Here is a 20555-nt window from a genome sequence, read left to right as displayed (position 1 = left end):
GACCTATCACCCTGGGAATAAGATTGACGAACATTTGTTACACTCCCTCTACAGCAATGATCTGGTATCTTTCCTGAGATGAGACCAAAAATGGAAACTGCATTCCAGGTGCTCCAATGCAAGCTCCAATGTAATTGAAGTCAGTCTTCACACCTCCTGTTAATGCTGTCAGTAACTCCCCAAATAATATTTTATGAGCACTGCCCTCAAATCCTCTTGTAATATTCGACCTATCTCTATCAACTTTTGAGGGAGCAGCCACATTAGACTTGAAACATTCACTTTGTTTCTCTCTTCACGGATGCTGCCAGATCAGTTGAGTTTCTCCCAACTTTGTTTGTTTTTTTAAAAAAATACAATCATAATGTTTCATGGGCACTGGAAAAAAAAAGAAAATATTCTGAAGACTGCAAGTTCACCTTCATAAAGTCTTACATTCCAGTTCCTTTCCAAGCTCAACTGATTGCCTATTTCCTCCCAGGCTAATAATTTCAAGTCGCTTGTCCTCCTAGCTAAATACCCCAACTGTAACAAGATAACTTTCTCCAGCCATTCTGATGCACAATAGGCCCTTTGCCTTCCTTCTATACGATTAGATTCTATGATCCACATGCGATGTCACTTTTCTGGTAACATAAGTTATATGCTATTGTCGGACCAACTGCAAAAGGTGACCTTTTCTTCCACTTTGGAGACAATGAGGACTGCAGATGCTGAGATCAGAGTAGTGTGTGTGTTGCTGGAAAAGCACAGCAGGTCAGGTAGTATCTGAAGAGCAGGAGAATTGACATTTCAGGCATAAGCCTTGTCTGAAGGAGGGCTTATGCCCAAAACTTCAAATCTCCTGCTCCTCGGATGCTGCCTGACCTGCTGAGCTTTTCTTTCATTTTGCCAACATAATTGTTGCTTCTATATTCAGATTTGTCTTGCTATTTCCTCTCGTGATCAAATAAATTTGAAACATGCTTTACAAGTACTCTTTCATTTCAACTTTTTTCCACACTTACTCATTACTTAGCTGTATAATTATAAAAACCTTTATAAAAATCAAGCTCTAAAATTTCAAACTGAAAATTTGTAAAAAATGTTTGAAATCCTACCAATTTTTCTATAATGAAATAGATACACAAAACAAATACAACTTAATTTTTAAAATATATTTCACTATATTTGTAAGACTCACTTTCATTTGAAGTAAACTAAAATGTATGCCAGCATGGTAATGATATTTTGAAATAACTTCAGTTATATAGTATATTCAGATTGAAGCATCAGGTACTTACATTGCACATCCAATACATATGGGACTCGAATAGTGGTATTAAATGAAGGATGTATCACTATGCAGGTGATTGGCCTCTTCCTCACAAATCGGGATGGAACAATCTTGAACTGATTTACAACAGTCACAGTTTCATTTGGGGCAGAAATTTTTGTCTGTTCCTTTTCTCCAATGAGGTCGGTTTCCCAGAAAACACTTGCTGCAGGCTTTCCATTAGCTGCTGTGCAAACTGCTGCAACTGTCTCATTGGCACCATCCACAAGTGGTTCAGGGCCACCTCCCACAGTTATAGTGGGTTCCACTATAACAATAAAAAGTAATGTGGTTAGTGTTAGGTATTAGCTCCATAGCTAGCATATATCTGTTTTACAAGCACGAAACAGATAAAGGAATGGGTTAATGACACGTTCATTTCACTGTTTTAAAAGCAAAATACTGCAGATGTTGGAAATCCGAAACAAACACTGAACACTGGAGAAACTCAGCCGGTCTGGCAACATCTATGGAGACAGAAACAGAGTTAACGTTTCAAGTTTGCTGTGACTTCTTCATTATGGATCTATACCTTCCTACATCAAGTGCTTCTCCAGCAATGAGGGTTTAACAGGCAAAGACTTCTTTCTCTTGAAAAATTTGATGGCGTTTGGGAGCACAGGGAAGATGATTTTATTCGTGAAAGTACTCAAAACAAAGACACTAAACAGAAGATGGTCACTGATAATTGCAATAAGAAATTCAGGAGAAACCTATTAATCCAGAGAATGGTTAGAAATGTGCAAAGCAGATGAAATTGAGGTGAACAGCACAAATTTACTGGAAGAAACTGGATAAATACATGAGTGATATATCAGTTGGTGACAGGAATGTTTGGCAACGGCGAACAGGGGGTGGGAAGGGAGATTATTAGAAATTGGAGAACTCAATGCTGAGTCCTCTGGGCGGTAAACTGCCTAGGGGGAAGATGAAGTGTTGTTCCTCCAGTTTACGGCTTGATTCACTGTGGCAATTGAGGAGGCCAAGGATGGTCCCTTTGGAAAGGGAGTGGGAAGGGTAATTAAAATGTGCGGTGATTGGGAGGTCCGGTCAGCCCCCACGAGCCTGCCCGAGATGCTCAGCGAACCGTTCCCTAAGTTTATGTTTGGAGTCCCTGATGTAGAGCAGACCACGTTGCACCTGGTGCAGTAAACTAGGTTGGAAGAGAGACAGGTGAACTTCTGTCTCACCTGAAAGGACTGTTTGGGGCTCTGGATATCTTTTCCATTTGCAGGGATGGTACCTAGGGGATGAGGAGCTTGGATGGTAGGGAGAATGGTGCAAACCAAAATGTGTCAAAAGGAATTGTCCTTGTGGCGGGCAGATAGGGGTGGGGAGGGGAAGATGTTCTTGGTGGTGGGGTCTAGTTAGAGTTGGTGGAAGTGTTTGAGGATGATGGATTGGGATGCGGAGACTGGTGGGGGGGTACGTGAGGACAAGGGGGACTCTGTCTTTATTGCGTTTGGAAAGGGGGGGTTAGAGCAGTGGAATGGGGAATAGTGGTGCAGGATTGTCTGGATTATAGAGGAAGGAAAAGCACGTTGTTTGAAACAGGTGGACATCTGGGATGCTTGAGAATGGAATGTCTCCTTGTCGGAGCAGATGCAGTAGAGACTGAGGAATTGGGAGAACGGAATGGGTTTAGGTGGGATACTCTTTGGAGGGTCGACATGGACTTATTGGGTCAAAGGGCCTGTTTCCAGACTGTAGGGATTCTATGATTCTATTTGGTTAGCATATCTGAAAGCATCTGTTTGGTCGTGGGTTTCATGTTGATAACTTTCCTACTTTAATCAGTAAATCTCAAGTTACCACCAAGCATTTTTGTTGCTAATTACAAAATCAACATTTTGTTGTAATAACTTGAGTTCTTTTTGTTCGAATGCCTTCAGTGACAAACTAGCATTAATAGATAACAAACAGTACAGATTAAAACAGCTCAAATTTCACAATGATACATTTCTGCTTATTCAAGATTTTAATATGTAATATATACATACCAATCACAGTCACAATGCTTGTTTCTTGGTAATTTCCCAATGGGAAAGTGACCACCTTGCAGATGTAGTTTCCAGAATCTGAAAACTGAACTCTTTTAATAAGAATTGTTGCATCTTTTAAAGATGGGTTTGTGAAATCAGCTCTTCCTACATAGTTCCCTTGAATTGAGACTCCAAAATGCGGATGATAAACTGCGACTGTATCTGAGGTCCCATGATCTTGCTTCTCCCAGGAAATCTGAGTTACAGTTTCTGTCACTGTAACTAAACACTTTAAGGTGACATTTTTGCCCAAAATTGCAGACACTTTCTGATCAACAACAACTGGTCCAGCCAAGGTACCTATATAAAAAAAAAGTGTAAATATAATAACTTTTATCTTCCATACACTTCCATAAAAATTAAACCTATGGGCTCAATGAAGACATGCATTGCAGTTTTATCTGGAGTCTCAAAACTCAAAGATTCGAAATTCAATAGCTGGTCTTGGTTCAATGTGTCAATTGTAAGCAGAACAATAATCAGTATCTATAATTGGAAGTGTCATCAGGTTCAGGAAGGAAATCATATTGCTACCATCTTGGAACTCTGGTAACTAAAAACAGAATGCTGCAGCGAAGTTCTTAAATAAATAGAAGCTTTATTCATAGATATGTGAATTCCAAATCATACCTTCAAACAACAGCCCTTCTTTCTGTATGCTCCTATAAACAATTAAGTCCCCAATTAATCACTATCATTTGAATACAATTAAAATTCAGTAGGGATGAAGTCAATTTTCAGACTGCTTGATTGATCAGGATATTTTGGACGCGCGAGGTAAAGCTGTTCTGCAAGTAAAGCCGGGGAAAAATTGTAGAGTGTAAGCCATTAAGGGAAAAAAGTATTTCAGTCAATTCAGACCATTGCTTTGTTAATATTCTTTAGCTTTCTATACTGATCATATGTTTGTGCTCACACAGCATTATGTGCTCCCAAATGACACTGTACTTCCTACTGCACTGTAGTACTAACTAAATTCATATCAGTGTCAAACCTGTCAGCAAATCCATAAATAGTTGCATACTATATAAAAAAAATCTACATTTAGGCAATGGTAAGAAATTTATTCAGTATAATAAATTCATTTTTAATTGTAATTGTTCCAGCTCTAATTGTTTTCAAAAGTTAATTTCTGGCTACATACAAGCTAGTCCATTTAAAAATGTAGTTTTTTCAAGTAATACTTCAGCATGAAGCTGCAGTGCGTTGTAATACAGGACAATATAGTTACTATAAATCAGTCCCATTGGTGATTAGCTTTATTTTGTAAATGGAATAAACCAAATCGAGATGGACATAGATTGTTTCTTCTTTATTTTTGTCATGCTCATATTTATTTTTGAAAAATCCAAGGCATTTACTACACCCTTTACCAACAGCAATGCACTTCACTTGCCTTCGTTTCTTCAATGTTAGGTAAATGCTCTATCGCTTCAAATGTAATTCTACTAAATTTAATAGAATGGTTCTAAACAATGCAATATAAAATGTAAAAAGACAAAAGCTTTGATATTTAAAAACTGATCAAGTAACAGAACTAAAATCAAGGATGTAACTTTATAGCACACGAACAAAATTACTTATAATTGAGAACACGGGACTTTAATTAATGGCAAGACTAATGATATATTGCATTAATTGAGATTTCAGGAATAAGGAATAGAAATCATGAAAGAGAAAGGTGAATCATATCAGGTAGGGAAAGCTAAAGAAGAATCTGGAATTTATCAGTTGTCATCTTTACATCACTATTGACAGGCATATTGGGAATCTGCACATGAAAATTAACATGCACATCAAAAACTTGGCAGTGATTCTATGCTTCTCCAGAGATGCAAGGAGATCCAAACAGCGAACTCACCCCTCCCCAAAACCACAGTCCACAGAAAATCTTTGAATTGACAAGAATTTCCACACTTAGACCATATATCTCATTATAAATGTCAAAGTAGGTTACACATTGTTGAATGAGATTATAACAACATATTAGCTTCATAAATCACTAATTCATTGCTCTGAGGGGCTGCACGGTGGCTCAGTGGTTAGCACTGCTACCTCACAGCACCAAGGTCCCAGGCTCGATTCCAGCCTGAGGCGACTGTCTGTGTGGAGTTTGCACATTCTCCCCATATCTGCGTGGGTTTCCTCCGGGTGCTCCGGTTTCCTCCCACAGTCCAAAGATGTGCAGGTCAGGTGAATTGGCCATGGTAAATTGCTCATAGTGTTAGGTGCATTAGTCAGAGGGAAATAGGTCTGGGTGGGTTCCTTTTTGGAGGGTCGGTGTAGACTCGTTGGGCCGAAGGGCCTGTTTCCACACTGTATGAATCTAATCAGAAAAAGGTCAATACCAAAATGGGAGAGGCAATGACCTAGTGGCATTATCACTATTAATTCAGAAACTCAGCTAGCGTTCTGCAGTCCTGAGTTCAAATCCCACGATGGTTGATGGTTGTATTTGAATTCAATAATAGAATCTGAAATTTAAAAAAAGTGTTGAATGATGACTATGAAACCACTGTCAATTGACCATCTGGCTCACTAATGTCCTTTAGGGAAGGAAACTCTCATCCTTACCTGGTCTGGCTTATGTGTGACACCAGATCCACAGTGATGTGGTTGACTCTTAACTGCCCTCCAGACAATTAGAGATGGGTAATAATTGCTGGCCTAGTCAGCAATGCCCTCCTCCCATGAACATTTTTTTAAAAAAATCCTGTGGGATAATAGCCACCTCCAATTAGATCACAGTTCATGCATTGCACAGACATGGAAATGGGTCTCAGGCTTTTGGACTTGAAAAGTGTGCGGACTCTTTCAAATTATACAGGAAGTAGAAGGTATCTCATAAAATGTGAGCCACAGGTGCAGTTAGTAGTTTCATGCTGCTGCTCTGCATTAGTAACACAATTCGTAATAGGATGCTGCAGTCAAGACAAAAACATATTTTGCCAATCAAAAGGAGTAATACAGTATCGCAAACCTTGCTTTAAGATTAGATTATTTACAGTGTGGAAACAGTAAATAGTCCACACCGACCCTCTGAAGAGTAACCCACCCAGATCTATTTTTCTCTGACTAATACACCTAACACTACGGGCAATTTAGCATGGCCAATTCACCTAACCTGCACATCTTTGTGACTGTGGGAGGAAACCGGAGCACCCGGAGGAAACCCACGCAGACATGGTGAGAATGTGCAAACTCCACACAGACAGTCGCCAGAGGGTGGAACTGAATCTGGGACCCTAGTGCTGTGAGGCAACAGTACTAACTACTAACCATGCCACCCCAAAAAAGTATCTTGACTTTAACTGGCACCTAATGAATAGAGATTCTTAATAAATTTGCAAAAGTTATATATCTGCAGCTTACTGTATCTTACTGAAGTTTACTTTATTATTCACACCAACTGGCCTTGAAAAGCAAAATTTTAGGTTTATGAAATGAGAAATTTCTCCAAGTTTAGCTCCTACTTCAATCCAATCATAGAATCTTAGATTGCAAATAAAAAGTTCAAGTCCCTGATTTTAATTTATGAATCTCCTATAAGTGGAGATACCTTTGTGCCTGGCTGCTTACCCTGCATGCTGGGATAATTGCTGCTCCTCCATGCTGGACATTCCCTTCACTTAGGAATGAAACTTAAACTGCGGAGCAGAAAGAAGTAGTTCACACTTTGTGGTCAGCAGCAAACGCTGTTGCTTCGCCGCTGATCACAAACCCAAGTCAATGATAGGATGGACAGAAGAGAGAGAGAGACTCAATGAAAAAATAACAAAATGTAAAGTCTAAAATTTAACATTTTATGATATCTAATAATTGATTGTGTGCAGGAATGAGACTGAACATTTGAAGTGTATCCCTATCGCTCTCAGGAGGATGATTGGCATATCAGTAACAATAATCATGTTGATAAAACAGTTCTGCTCTCAAAGATCAAATTTAACTTGAACTTCCCATTAAAGGCCCCAGTGTATGTAAATCCAGCAAACAGGAATGTTAAGGCCAGTCCACTTGAGAGAGAGAAGCAATGGAAAAAAACAAGAAAGCCTTCCACACACTCAGTTGTGTCACATCTCAGTCCCTCAAATCTGCTCACCAATTTGCTAATTAATAACGGTGCTGATTAATGAACAGTTCTTCATATTTTCAAACATCTTCAGGTATTAGAACTTCATGGAATTTATTGTTATGCTGACATTAACACACTCATTGTAACCATGACTGGTTTGGAACAGATACCATTTCAAGGAAAAAGTAGAAAACTCAAGTGAAGCTTAATACCATGCTGTCTACATCAGCCAGGAACTTTGAGCTTTTCCAAGAATTCCTTGTGTCAAACAGCTTTCACTGAATTTATGAACTCAGCATAAAGCAGCAAACCAGCCAATGCCTGAAATATTCAAAGGATTATGTCCAACATTAGATGTGATTCTACAATCGGACATTTGCCAGACAATTCTGATTGAGCAGATAATTACACTGATAACTCATTTAGGATTGTCAGTTGGCAATGTGGTTTAGTGTCTGTGCTAGTATGGGACGTCACATATGAATACGACCAGCCCTGTTCGTTGCATTCAGAGAACAAATGCAGGCACTCAACTGGTTCAACCCATTAAAACAGGCACCAGCCATTTATTGGTTTATTTCTCTGGGCAATGCCCTGACCAGAGTCAAAAATCATACAACACCAGGTTATAGTCCAACAGATGTATTTGGAAGCAACAGCTTTCAGAGCGCTACTCCTTCAATCAGGTGGTGGGGATGAAGGAGCAGCGCTCCAAAAGCTAGTGCTTCCAAATAAACCTGTTGGACTATAACCTGGTGTTGTGTGATTTTTAAACTTTGTACACCCCAGTCCAACACTGGCACCTCCACATCCTGACTGACCAAAGTCAACCTGCCTGGATTGAAATCACAACAAAGCTTGGCAGTTAGCAATCATCTTAAATAGGTGCAACCTCTATAGCAACAACTCTGCCAGAGTCTATGTGCCAAACAATCAGCAATCTCCTCTCAGTCTCTTTAGTAATATTCTTGCAAATTGGCCTGATGAGTGCAAGACAAAAACTTGGATATGTGTTTGTTTCTTCAGCAATACAAGCTCTATCCTACCAAACTACTTGGTTATTATTACGTGGTACCTTTGCTAGGTGTGTCTTGCTGGTGGGACAGGACACATCAAAAATGATGACAGGAGTCTGAAACATGGGCACAAGTAGTATTTTATGAGAATGACCACATCAAGCTATTGTTTATCTTGTCCCTGATATAGGCTTCCAGCTTTGAGACAGCATGGCTGTGCAGTGCTGCCAAGACCAGTTGTGCCTTTATTGTTCCAGTGCAAAGGTTGCTGTTGGTAGTATGTCTAGTTTTATTATTAGACTTTTCACAGCAGCTTCGTACAACAGAATAGCTTGTTTGACCACTTCAGCGAGACAGTCAAGAGTTGACAACATTGCTGTTGGCCTTAAGCCATAGACCAAGCTGTATATGGTCCGCAGATTTAGTTCCCTAAAGAAAGGGATCAGTAAAGGCATTAAGGAATTTGGATTGCTATATTACAACATGGTTAACATTACTGAATCAAGCTTCACATGCCAGATTTACAACAGTATTTGAATGCAAATTCTGCTCCTGCAGTGGGATTTGAGCTTCTATCACCAGAATATTAATCCATACACTGAATAGTTAGACCAGGAACAAAATGGCTATGCTACCATCACCATTACATTAAAACTCTAAGGTTCCTATTTGCATGTTAGGAAGTGCATTTGTAAAGGTACAGTGGGAGTGAATGGAATCTCCCAGTCCGAGCAATGCGGGCAATGGCAAGTCAGTTGAGACAATATGGCCAAATTAGAGAAATATGTTTCTTCGTGTTGAAAAAAAAAATTGAATTCTACAACTAAGTTTTCAACAGTGAGCTAAGAATCTTGTTAGTAAGAGGTGGAGGCCTAACTGCAAGCATTTGATAGCATTAGTACCTACTTTTGCCTCATTGATATGCAATTTCCCATTCTCCCAAGTGCCAAGTAGAATATGGATAGTGATAATTCACAACATAAAAGTCAAAGAGGTACCTGGAAACTCCAGTTTGCCGCTTGCTCCTTGGACAGCAGTCAACAGCTCAATTGTGTTCCATGGGTAGCTACCATCCTACACCTACCCTTGGCAGTTAGTATCACACATGCACCAGTTTAACCACATCACAATAGTACATCTCCAATCCACTTAAAATTCAGTTTACCGTTTCAATGCTGCAATTTGGAGCACACCAGCACCTTTCATTGTAATGCTGCTGCCAGGGGTTTTGCACACAGGACCAATCATCTCTGATTCGAACTGGTGTTAAGGACTAGGCCAGACCACTCAAAACGTTCTTAAGCAGGCAGCCCTAGACTTAACTTTGCAATTTGTTTCGGTAAGAGTACAGTGAAAATTACCGGAGTAAGGTAGTTCGGTTAACTACTAGATTTTAAAAAACAGACAAAAAAACTATTCACAAAATTACACAAGGAAACACAAAGAACAGAATAAAGAACCCCTATAGAACTCAACCTACCCAGCTAGACTTAATTATGCTGTTCCGAATACACATAACAGTCCAATAAGCAAACTCCCTTTACAAACCAGTATAAATGGAACACATGCTTACAGGTTGAAGTTGACGGCAGACACGAAAGAGTTTCCACACAGCTCCCGGTTGAACTTCTAAGTTCAGGGCTGAACTAAAAACTGCTCAGCTCAGCTAGCTAAACAGCTCACCACTCCCCTCTCCTTATATAGGTCACTTCTAAAGCATGACCATTTTGGCCTGAGGTCTCATCTGTTTACATATAAGCAAAAAGGCTTCTCAAAATCCTTTTTCATCTCTGTCCCAAATCAGACTGATCAGAGTCTGGGCCGGTTTATTGCCCTTCTGAAGAAAAATCAAGGACAGAGTCTCTTTGAGCCAAGGAACAGCTTTCATAAAAAAAGACTAGCATTGTGACACTGGATACCCTGGGTTCTTGGATTACATTTTTAGTGCTCACTCTCTTAACATCTATTTGAATGCTCATAGCATCTCTGCCTTGACTTGGTTTTTTTTGTACTTCGACGCCTCAGTCAGATCTTAAAGGCTCACAGTACTTCTGTCCTGTATTGCTGCTTAGTAATGTGAGCAGTGATCAGTCAAGGGATACACATTACTGTACAGAATTATGTAATGTTCATGTCACATCTGCACTACATGCTTCAAACAAGACTCAAAGTTTAAGAAGATTAATCCTTTCAGATCAAGGAAGGCAACCTTCACTGTTGGGGCCACATAGTGGCTCAGTGATTAGCACTGCTGCCTCATAGCACCAGGGACCCAGGCTCGATTCCAGCCTTGGGTGAGTCTGTGTGGAGTTTGCACATCCTCCTGAAGTCTGCATGGGCTTCCTGTGTGCGCTCTGGTATCCTTCCACAGTCCAAAGATGTGGCAATTAGGTTGATTGGCCATGTTAAATTACCCAGTGTCCAGGGATGTGCAGGTTAGGTGGATTTGCCATGGGAAATGTAGGGTTACAAGGATAAGCAGGTGGTGTGAATGGGTGGGAGATTCCTCAAAGGGTTGGTGTGGACTAATGAACTAAATGGCCTGCTTCCACACCGTAGGGACTATATGATTCATTTAATGGGTTACAGGCACATTAGGTCAAGGACAGCATCGAATATGACTCCAGGGACTTGGACAAGGCCAGTTGGCCACTTGGCAAGGTCAGGGTCAGATATTCCATACCACTGCAGTACAGGGAATAGCCCACAGTCAGACCAGGGAGTCTGTTCAATGAACGTCAAGGGATGTTAATAGGCACTACTACCATGGCAGGGATGTTGGACGTTTGGAAGCAGCATACCAGGGTACAATGGGGACAATAATTGTGTGGGGGAGAGAACACTCACCATACTGGGGGAGCAGGTGACAAAAAAAGTGATTGTCACTAGTAAGTGAGAGGAGGGGGATGGTGATAATGGGGGGATGGTAAGAGAACAACTTGTTAATTGTGTTCAGACATAAGGTGAACCTGTTAATTAAACCAAACAGGAGAAAGTGAGGACTGCAGAGGCTGGGGATCAGAGCTTAAAAATGTGTTGCTGGAAAAGCGCAGGTCAGGCAGCATCAAAGGAGAAGGAAAATCGATGTTTCGGGCATAAGCCCTTCTTCAGGAATGAGAAGGGTGTGCCAAGCAGGCTAAGATAAGATGGGAGGAGGGACTCTGGTATCATATGGAACATATGGAATTTTTGCTTTGCCAACATCAAACCAAACTCAACTGGGTTTTAGCATCCTGGGCATAATTTAAACTGATCAGTTAAATTAGAATTGCAGTCAAAACAGCAATCAAAACTCAGGTATCCATTTCACAGCCAATGTTGCATATTTTCAATATTCCAGTAAACTCTGGGATTGCCATCCAGTCGTACACACAGGTGCTTGTAATCTCTCAGTTCAGGATCGCATTCACTCTCTCAAATGAACAGTACACACGTTAAACTTCATAGCAAGTGGCATCACTAATTTATACAGTTGGAGTTTTAGGGATAATGTTGGGGGATAAGACATAAAAGAAAGAAAAAAAGAACATATGGAACCACAGTACTGATGGGATAGACAGGGAATGCAATAAAAGAAGGAATATGGAAGTATGGAGGACGTCCATGGTTACCACACTGAGCCTCACTAAGTCACCCTGCCAAGTGTGGCTTGCATTGCCTTCCATCCAAATGCAAATGAATAGGAAAATAGCTGCAACTACATCTGGAGGGGCCAGAGTATATTTTTTTCCTTTCTACCCGCAGGCTCTAATGAGCAAAGTGAGGCCCTTATAAAGGAGCAACAGCACTATTTAGGTACGAAGACAGTACTAGTTGAAGACATCTGTAATCACGGTACAAAAGTAAAATACTGCACTTGCTGTAAATCTGAAACAGAAAATGCGGGAAAAACCTTAAAAGTCTGAGAATTGAAAAAGAGTCAGACTGGATTTAATGTCAACTTTTGATCTCTCCACAGAAGCGAACAGACCTGCCGAATTTCTCAAGTATTCTGTAATCACATGACCTGCAGGTGAAATGTATGAAGTGTCAAACTGTGGGGGACAATCCTGGCCACAAGCAATCTTGACCATGTCATTGGTCAAAACAGATTGATCAGTCATCCGTGAAACAGAAGTACTCTCAGATTTCAACTGTGGGCCACAATTCACAAAGACAGTTCAAGATCCTAAAGACTACCCAAGAGCATAGAGCAGACTTTCTCTCACGCTGAACTGCAAATATTCACCATGATATACAATGCTGCCTTTCTTGGCTGATAGGGTGGGGTAAAGGTATCAGTGAACTCATAAGCTCTTGCATAGTCCTGTTGTAGGTGTGTAACCTGTTCAGTTTCTGATCTCCACATGTTCTTTGAAACTGTGACCAATGGATACAAAAGCAGGGAACAAATGTACCAGCTAGCCCAGAACCAGCAGTAACTTCAAACAGCTTCCAAATGAAGACGACACAGTCCTCTGGATGCATTCTCAATGCCATTTCCTCTAGATGACTGGATGCTGTATCACCATAGATGGAGGATTCACTGAGACACCAGAAAAACAACTACTGGAGCAGGATCTACGAACTGAAGGAAAAGATGAATATCCTATCCTATTGCTATAAAGATGAGGGGTACACAAAATTGTAATTCAACTGGTTCCTTAGAAGAATCCATTTGATACCTGTGCGGTAAGTCACGAACGTATCAAGGCTGTTACTGATGAGATTTAGAGCAGATCACAACAGTTTATTTCATTTACCAACTGCATGGTGGCACAGTGGGTAGCACTGCTACACCACAGAGCCAGGGACTAAGGTTTGATTCCAATTGTGGGTGGCTGCTTGAATGGAATTTGCATGTTCTCAATGTCTGCATGGATTTCTGCCAGGTGCGCCGGTTTCCTCCCACAGTCCAACGATGTGCAGATTAGGCGAATTGGCCGTGCTAAATACAAGGTTACTGGGAAGGTGGGAGGTGTCTGGGAGGGATGTTATTGGGAGGGTCACTACACACTTGATTGATCAAATGGGATGTCTGTCCATATATCATGCTGCAGCCTGCATAGGTTTTATCAAAATAACTGGCTTCCTCCAGGTCTAGGGCACTATAAATTGTAAACATATTGCACAGTGTATTGAGAACACCATGTCATCATGTGGTAGACTTCAAAAGAAAGGAGCCCCATTCCAGCAAGGTACAAGACAACTATACTCATTAGTCCTGCATCTCTTGGTATGCTGGGAGCTGCCATACAGTGCGCTACATAATCCAAGCATACCATACTCTGCACAACTGAAGCAGACAAAGAAAGCATGCGATGGATACCGAAGAACTGACTGCAGCAGCAATTTTCTGAGGAGAAAGATGAGGACGCTGCAAAGGAAGAGCATCAGCTTCAGCATGATAGAATGCTGTAGCATTGGGCACAATAAGTTTGTCAGGACTTAATTAGTTCCAGCTCTAATAGGTGTGCATTTTTAAAATTTGCTCATAGGATGTGATGCCCACTTCCTACGAGCAAATTAAAAAAAAGCACATTTATCCGATTTGAAACTAATAAAGTCCTGACAAGATTGTTGTGCCCAAGGTTACAGCATTCTATCATGCTGAAGCTGATGTTCTGCCTGCTCAATGTTGTCATCTTTCTCCAAAGATTGCTGCTACTCTCTTAGCTCTTCAGCATCCATCACATCCCTTCTATGTGGGCACCACTAACTGGGCCATCACTTAGTGCCCAGAGGAAGTCAGGAGTCAACTACATTGCTGTGGAATCAAACTTGACCCAAGCAGGTATGGATGATAGATTGCCTTCCCCAAAAGAAGTGAACAAGATTTTTTTTTAAAATGGCAATCTGCAATGGTTACCATTAAACAAGCATTTTAATTTCAGATTTTACTGAAATCAAATTTCACTATCTGCCATGATGGGATTTGAATCTATATCCCCAAGCATTAACCTGAGCTTCTGGATTACAATTTCAGTGACATTACTATTTTGCCACCACATTCCATACTCCCACAATCAATGTAGTGATCACTCACTGATTGCAAATTGGTTGTTACCTGAAAAGCAATTATTCCCAGAAACATTTTGTTTTTCTTCACCATTGCTGCCATTGATTAAAATTGAACATGTTCAAATGTTTGAAGGTCTTCCATAGTAAACAATGATGTTGCGCTGGACATTACGGAAGAGCATATTTCCTTAGTCAGGGTTTAAAGATGGGATGACACTGAGGATGGATAGCCTGTATAGCTTGATTCATGCAATTGCAGTTGCAATGGCAGTCGGTGAGACAGGTGTTAATATAAAGTAACAACACTTTATGAACATGAAGTTGTACCTGCAATAAAATGCATCCTGTGTATCCTCAAGCCATTTTGTCATTCCGCTCATACTACCAACATTGTGAAGGGTACCTCCTGATAATCAGCACTCGACATGGCACAGGGCTAGGGTTTAAACAGTGCTGGAAACTCTAGAATGGCCTGGTAGTGGTGGTTACTTCTATCATTACTGAGTGGACCATAGCGCCAAGTGACACATGTGTGCATTGCGCATGAGGTGAGGAGAACAGCCTGATAAAATCTGTGAGGAGAAAGTGAGGTCTGCAGATGCTGGAGATCAGAGATGGAAATGTGTTGCTGGAAGGATCCGGCTGTGACAAGGTGGGGGGAGGGGGGATGAAGAAACTGGTGGAGTCCAAGTTCATCCCCTGCGGTTGGAGGGTTCCCAGTCGGAAGATAAGACGCTCCTCCTCCGACCGTCGCGTTGTTGTGGTTTGGCGATGGAGGAGTCCAAAGACCTGCATATCCTTGGTGGAGTGGGAGGGGGAATTGAAATGTTGAGCCTCAGGGTGGTTGGGTTGGTTGGTCCGGGTGTCCCAGAGGTGTTCTCTGAAACGCTCCGCAAGTAGCCTGCCTGTCTCCCCAATATAGAGGAGGCCACATCGGGTGCAGAGGATGCAATAGATGATGTGTGTGGAGGTACAGGTGAATCTGTGGCAGATATGGAAGTTTCCTTTGGGGCCTTGGAGGGAGGTGAGGGGGGAGGTGTGGGCGCAAGTCTTGCACCTCCTGCGGTTGCAGGGGAAGGTGCCGGGAGTGGAGGTTGGGTTGGTGGGGGGTGTGGATCTGATAAAATCTGTTACCAGTTAACAAAACCCTGCTGTGAAAGTCCTGGAAATTGACACTTAGCAGATTTTTTTCATAAGTATTCTACCTACTATTCCTTTTAAAAAGACCAACTTGATAGGCTATTTTCAGAAACTTTATTGATCAGCTAAAAAGATCGGGGCTTCACTCAAATTAAACACAGCATTTCCTCTAGTACTTCACCCCCTCTGCTGGGTATAAATGCAACTACAAACTTTGTGAAACTTGACTCATAAGCATTTGGGCCAACAAAATATCTTGCTGTGGATTCAGTCGCAGTGAATATTGCAGTACAGTATATCCTTAGAAGAAAAATGCAACAGCAAAATCAGAGGTCAAGAATTTATAACAATAAAAAAGCTACAACAGAGTTCATTTCACCTCATTTGGTGAGAATGGATCATCCTTTAAATCAGTGTCTTGAATCTCTCTGGATATTAAGAATCAAAATATGAAGTAAGCATGGGAAAAGCAATTCAAAGTCCTGAAAAATTCAAATTTAAATCCCATGGTGCTTATCAGTATTTAATATAAGATTTTTGTCAAAGGCACATTGAGGTTTTCTTTTCTTTGCATTTCACTTGCAGATTCTCAGATAGAGGAATACCTAGCTTACCAGCAGAGTATTGATGTCTGCCTCCAAGGGAGTTGTGTGTGAAGCAAGACAGAAACTGTAAATTAGCTCTCTCAGAGGCAAAGATCATCAAAATCTAACTTCTTTTTCAGAATAGAAAATTAATTGACAATTCCATACATTTCTGAAACAGCCTTCAAACTCTGAATAGAAGGAAGTGTTGTTCATGTTCTATTATGACATTGATCCTCATCCTTATTTTCAATTTTGCTATCAAAAATAAATTGTTTGAATGAATATGTAGCTCTGTATTACTGACTGCTAGTTTCATTCAATAAGTATCACAGGTGTGAAAAGTCCAGGTTGTGATTATTATCTTAATTCTTCATCTTCTATTTACATATTTAGCTTGGTGTTGTGTGACATTTATTAACAGAAGTTTGTTATCTAAGTAAAAGAATTGACTAACAACTGGCTAATTTTGTTTTTAAAAAGATTACAGGAAGCAGCTGTGTCAAACAAAAATCAGTTTCTTACTATACTGCTTCCACTGGTGGAAAGGTCAAATGGGAGCTGGATAAGTACTGTAATTTTATAGGGAAAATATAAGGTGCCGGATGGTCCATGTTGCTGTTGCAGAAAGCTAGCACAGAACAACAAGCTGAAAGACATATTTTCGTGTTGCAAATATTCAACAATTCCATTTATTTTTGATATTTTGTTTGGTCATTTGGAAACATAATTCTTCAAGACGCAAGCTGTATACATATCCTATTCAAAATACTGTGCTTCATGTTGAATTTTTGACATCATGTCTTTGGTCATTTCTGTCAAAGTTTGCTCATTATAAATTACTGAATCTACATTTATAATTGAAATCACCAACATCTGGGTGTCATAAATTTGTAAATCACAGTTGTCCAGAAAATATTTGACCTACCCTTTCACCTTTTAAATTGAAATAAAAATGTCCAAACTAAGCATACAAAATTAATGAAATAAATATTTCACAATCAAGATTATCTATTGAATGACCATTTTTGCTTTTAACATCATTGTGAAATACTTTTCTCCGCAGATTTCAGCATCTCAAACACCTATGTCTGGACTGGATATCACTTCGAGGGATGCATGAAAACACAAGCCATTTTGGCACAGCTAAGCTATAGATGATCAACCATTACAGCAAAAATTATACATATACACTTCCTGTCAACTTTCCTTTTAAATTTTACATTCTTTAGTATTAATAAACAGAACCCTGTTTTATATGGCAAAAGGAGTCTGTACATATATTACACCACTTTCAGTGAAAGAAAAGGGATTTTAGAGATTGCCGATCTGCTACACTTCCATACTAAAACCCGGATCAAACAGAATTTCTCTGTTCTGAAAACAAAGATAGACAGTTAACTGTTTATTTTATATTTGTGATTTGGAGATATTGGTGTTGGACTGGGGTGTATAAAGTTAAAAATCACACAACACCAGATTACAGTCCAACAGGTTTAATTGGAAGCACTGCTCTTCATCAGGTGGTTGTGGAGGGCACGATTATAAGACTCAGAATTTATAGCAAAAGTTTAGAATGTGATGTAACTGAAATTATACATTGAAAAATATCTTGATTGTTTGTAATCAGTTACAATTACCATGTTAGTTTTATTTCTTTTATATGTAAATCGCAAAACATTTTTAAAAAAAGGTTACATTCTCAAGTGAACTTTAACAATTGGTGTCAGCTGTATAATGTGCTGCATATTAGCACCTGTGTACTGCTGTCTGTGCCATAATGTTTAGACTGATTCTAGTCTAAAAAATGAATTAACAGAATCTTTCATGGATTCGTGCAGTTTTTGAGCAAAGTACAATGTAACTCTGCGAGTACAAATTCACCCCACAAACGTTTGTGCACGCATGGCGGTGTGAAAGTGCGTGGGTGTGTGAACGCGCGTGGGGGGGTTGGTGTGAGTTGTGAGTGTCTGAGAGAGAGTATGTATGTGTGTGAATGAGGGTAAAGGGGTCTTAGTCTGTGAGAGGGCGTGCACGCACGTTTGTGTGTGTGCGTATGAGTGCATGCGTATGCGTGAGCATGTGCATGTAGTACACTGGGGTCACTTATAGTGTGACATGAACCCAAGGTCCTGGTTAAGGCCATCGCTCTGGGTATCGAACTTGGCTATCAGCTGCTGCTCAGCCACTTTTCATTGCTGCCTGTCCCAAAGTCCGCCTTGGAGGACGGTCACCCGAAGGTCAGAGGTCAAATGTCCCGGACTGCTAAACTGTTCTCCAATTGGGAGGGAACACTCCTGTCTGATCATGTGCGGTGCCCATTCATCCATTGTCGTAGCCTAATCCTGATGAAGGGCTTTTGCCTGAAACGTCAATTTCGAAGCTCCTTGGATGCTGCCTGAACTGCTGTGCTCTTCCAGCACCACTAATCCAGAATCGGTTTCCCCAGTGTACCATGCCTCAGGGCATGTTTGCCTGCAGTGTATGAGATAGTCAACGATGACTGTGTCACATGAGTACCTGCCACGTACATGGTGGGAGGTGTCCCCACGCCTCCATGTCCACACTCTGACACGTCTTGCAGCATCTACCGTGACAGCGATGAATGGGCACCGCACATCAACAGACAGGAGTGTTCCCTTGCAGCTGGAGAACACTTTACCTGTCCAGGACATTTGACCTCGGACCTTCAGGTGGCCATCCTCTAAGGCGGTCTTTGGGACAGGCAGCAGCAAAAAGTGGCCGAGCAGAGGCTGATAGCTACGTTTGGTACCCATAGGGCCCTTGAGTCATGTCACACTACAGGTGACCTCATTGCATTCCACACACACGCATTCCTGCTCGCATGTGCACTCACACACACACACTCATGCACCCTCTCATAGACTTAGACCTCTTTACTTACACAAAACCCCACACCACCACCCTCCCACAGACAGTTTGTGGGGTGAACTTGTACTTGCAGAGTTACATTGTACTTTGTTCAAAAACTGCATGAATCCATGAAATATTCTGTTAGTTCATTTTTTTAGATTAGAATCAGTCTAAACATTACGGCACAGACAGCAGCACAGAGGTGCTAATACCCAATACATTATCTGGGCTGACACCAATTGTTAAAAGTTCACTTGAGAATATAACTTTTAAAAAACGTTTTCCAATTTACATACGAAAGAAATGAAACTAACATGGTCATTCTAACTTATGAGACACTTGACAAACAATCAAGGTATTTTTCAATGTATAATTTCAGTTACATCACATTGTAAACTTTTGCTATAAATTCTGAGTCTTACAATCGCGTACTCCACAACCACCTGATGAAGGAGCAGCACTCCAAAAGCTAGTGCTTCCAATTAAACCTGTTGGACTGTAACCTGGTGTTGTATGATTTTTAACTTTATTTTATATTTATGTGCCAATAAGAGAGAAAAATATTTAACTTTGAGTCCAAAATGACTTTTTCAGTAAAACTCAACTTCAGAAGCCCACATTAGAACTACTTCAACCAATTACCATTCACTTCTTATCCTGCATAAACTGTTGCCCCTTTCATCCTTCCTGACGTAAAAGAAAAAAATTCTGCTTTCTTAAAGTTCCTTCAGTATCACTATAAAGACTGATTGTCATATTCAATAGGACAGAAATAAAGTTGAACTTAAAAGCTATGTATTTAAATTATATGTGCATGGATGTACGCAAAGTAAAATTGAATTTTTGTAAATAAAATTGAACCTCGAGAGCTGGTAATTCAAAATTCCAAGAGAAAAGGCAAATCTATATTATTAAAATCTTGCAAATCAATACATTTCCTTCAGTCATTATTTTTGATCAGTGTTATGTTGACATTAAGTGTCTATGTAAACATTTGGAATGAATATTGTGAAATAACTGCTTATACAGATGCATTCATAAATATATGGATCACCAGGGGAGGGAGAAAGCAGGAAATCATTGACCCATTAGTCTAATATCAGGAGTAGAGTCTGTCATAAGAGGGGAGATAAAATGTCACAAGAAACCATCAATAATAATAGGCAAAATTAACACGGATTTAAGAAAGGGAAAAGGTAAACTTACCCAACAAAAGGATTTGGCAGCAATGCAGGGTGACTATTTTGACAATAACACCCAGTATAGGGATAGGAAGGGGCATTGTGCATAAACATTTTAAAAAGCCCCAAACAGAGTTAAAGGTAGAAACAAAATGGTAAAAAAAAAAGCAAAAGGCTCTTTACTCAAATGCACATTGTCTGAAGCACAAAATAAATGAATTAACAGCTCAAATAGAGGCTAATGGGAATGATCTTTTAGGCATTATGGAGACCTGGTTAGAACGAGGTCAAAGCTGGGGAGTAAACATTCAGTGGTATGCAACTTTTCAAA

At 40.3% G+C, this 20555-nt stretch overlaps 1 protein-coding gene across 2 annotated transcripts in view; it reads right to left on the bottom strand.

The window, feature by feature from the left end:
• The window catches only part of LOC122550453 (nectin-3-like), a 125604-nt gene that overhangs the window by 13898 nt on the left and 91151 nt on the right, over positions 1-20555 (bottom strand). For both annotated transcript variants that reach the window (XM_043691194.1, XM_043691195.1), the window contains 2 exons: positions 3316-3657; positions 1284-1583 (listed from right to left, as the gene is read on the bottom strand). In XM_043691194.1, coding sequence (XP_043547129.1) covers positions 1284-1583; positions 3316-3657 — 642 coding nt within the window. The remainder of the gene's footprint in view (positions 1-1283; positions 1584-3315; positions 3658-20555) is intronic.

The sequence above is a fragment of the Chiloscyllium plagiosum genome, chromosome 6 (genome assembly GCF_004010195.1).
Source record: "Chiloscyllium plagiosum isolate BGI_BamShark_2017 chromosome 6, ASM401019v2, whole genome shotgun sequence".
Taxonomy (NCBI): domain Eukaryota; kingdom Metazoa; phylum Chordata; class Chondrichthyes; order Orectolobiformes; family Hemiscylliidae; genus Chiloscyllium; species Chiloscyllium plagiosum.
Note: the sequence above shows the minus strand (reverse complement) of the source record. Positions and strands in the feature narration are given on the sequence as shown.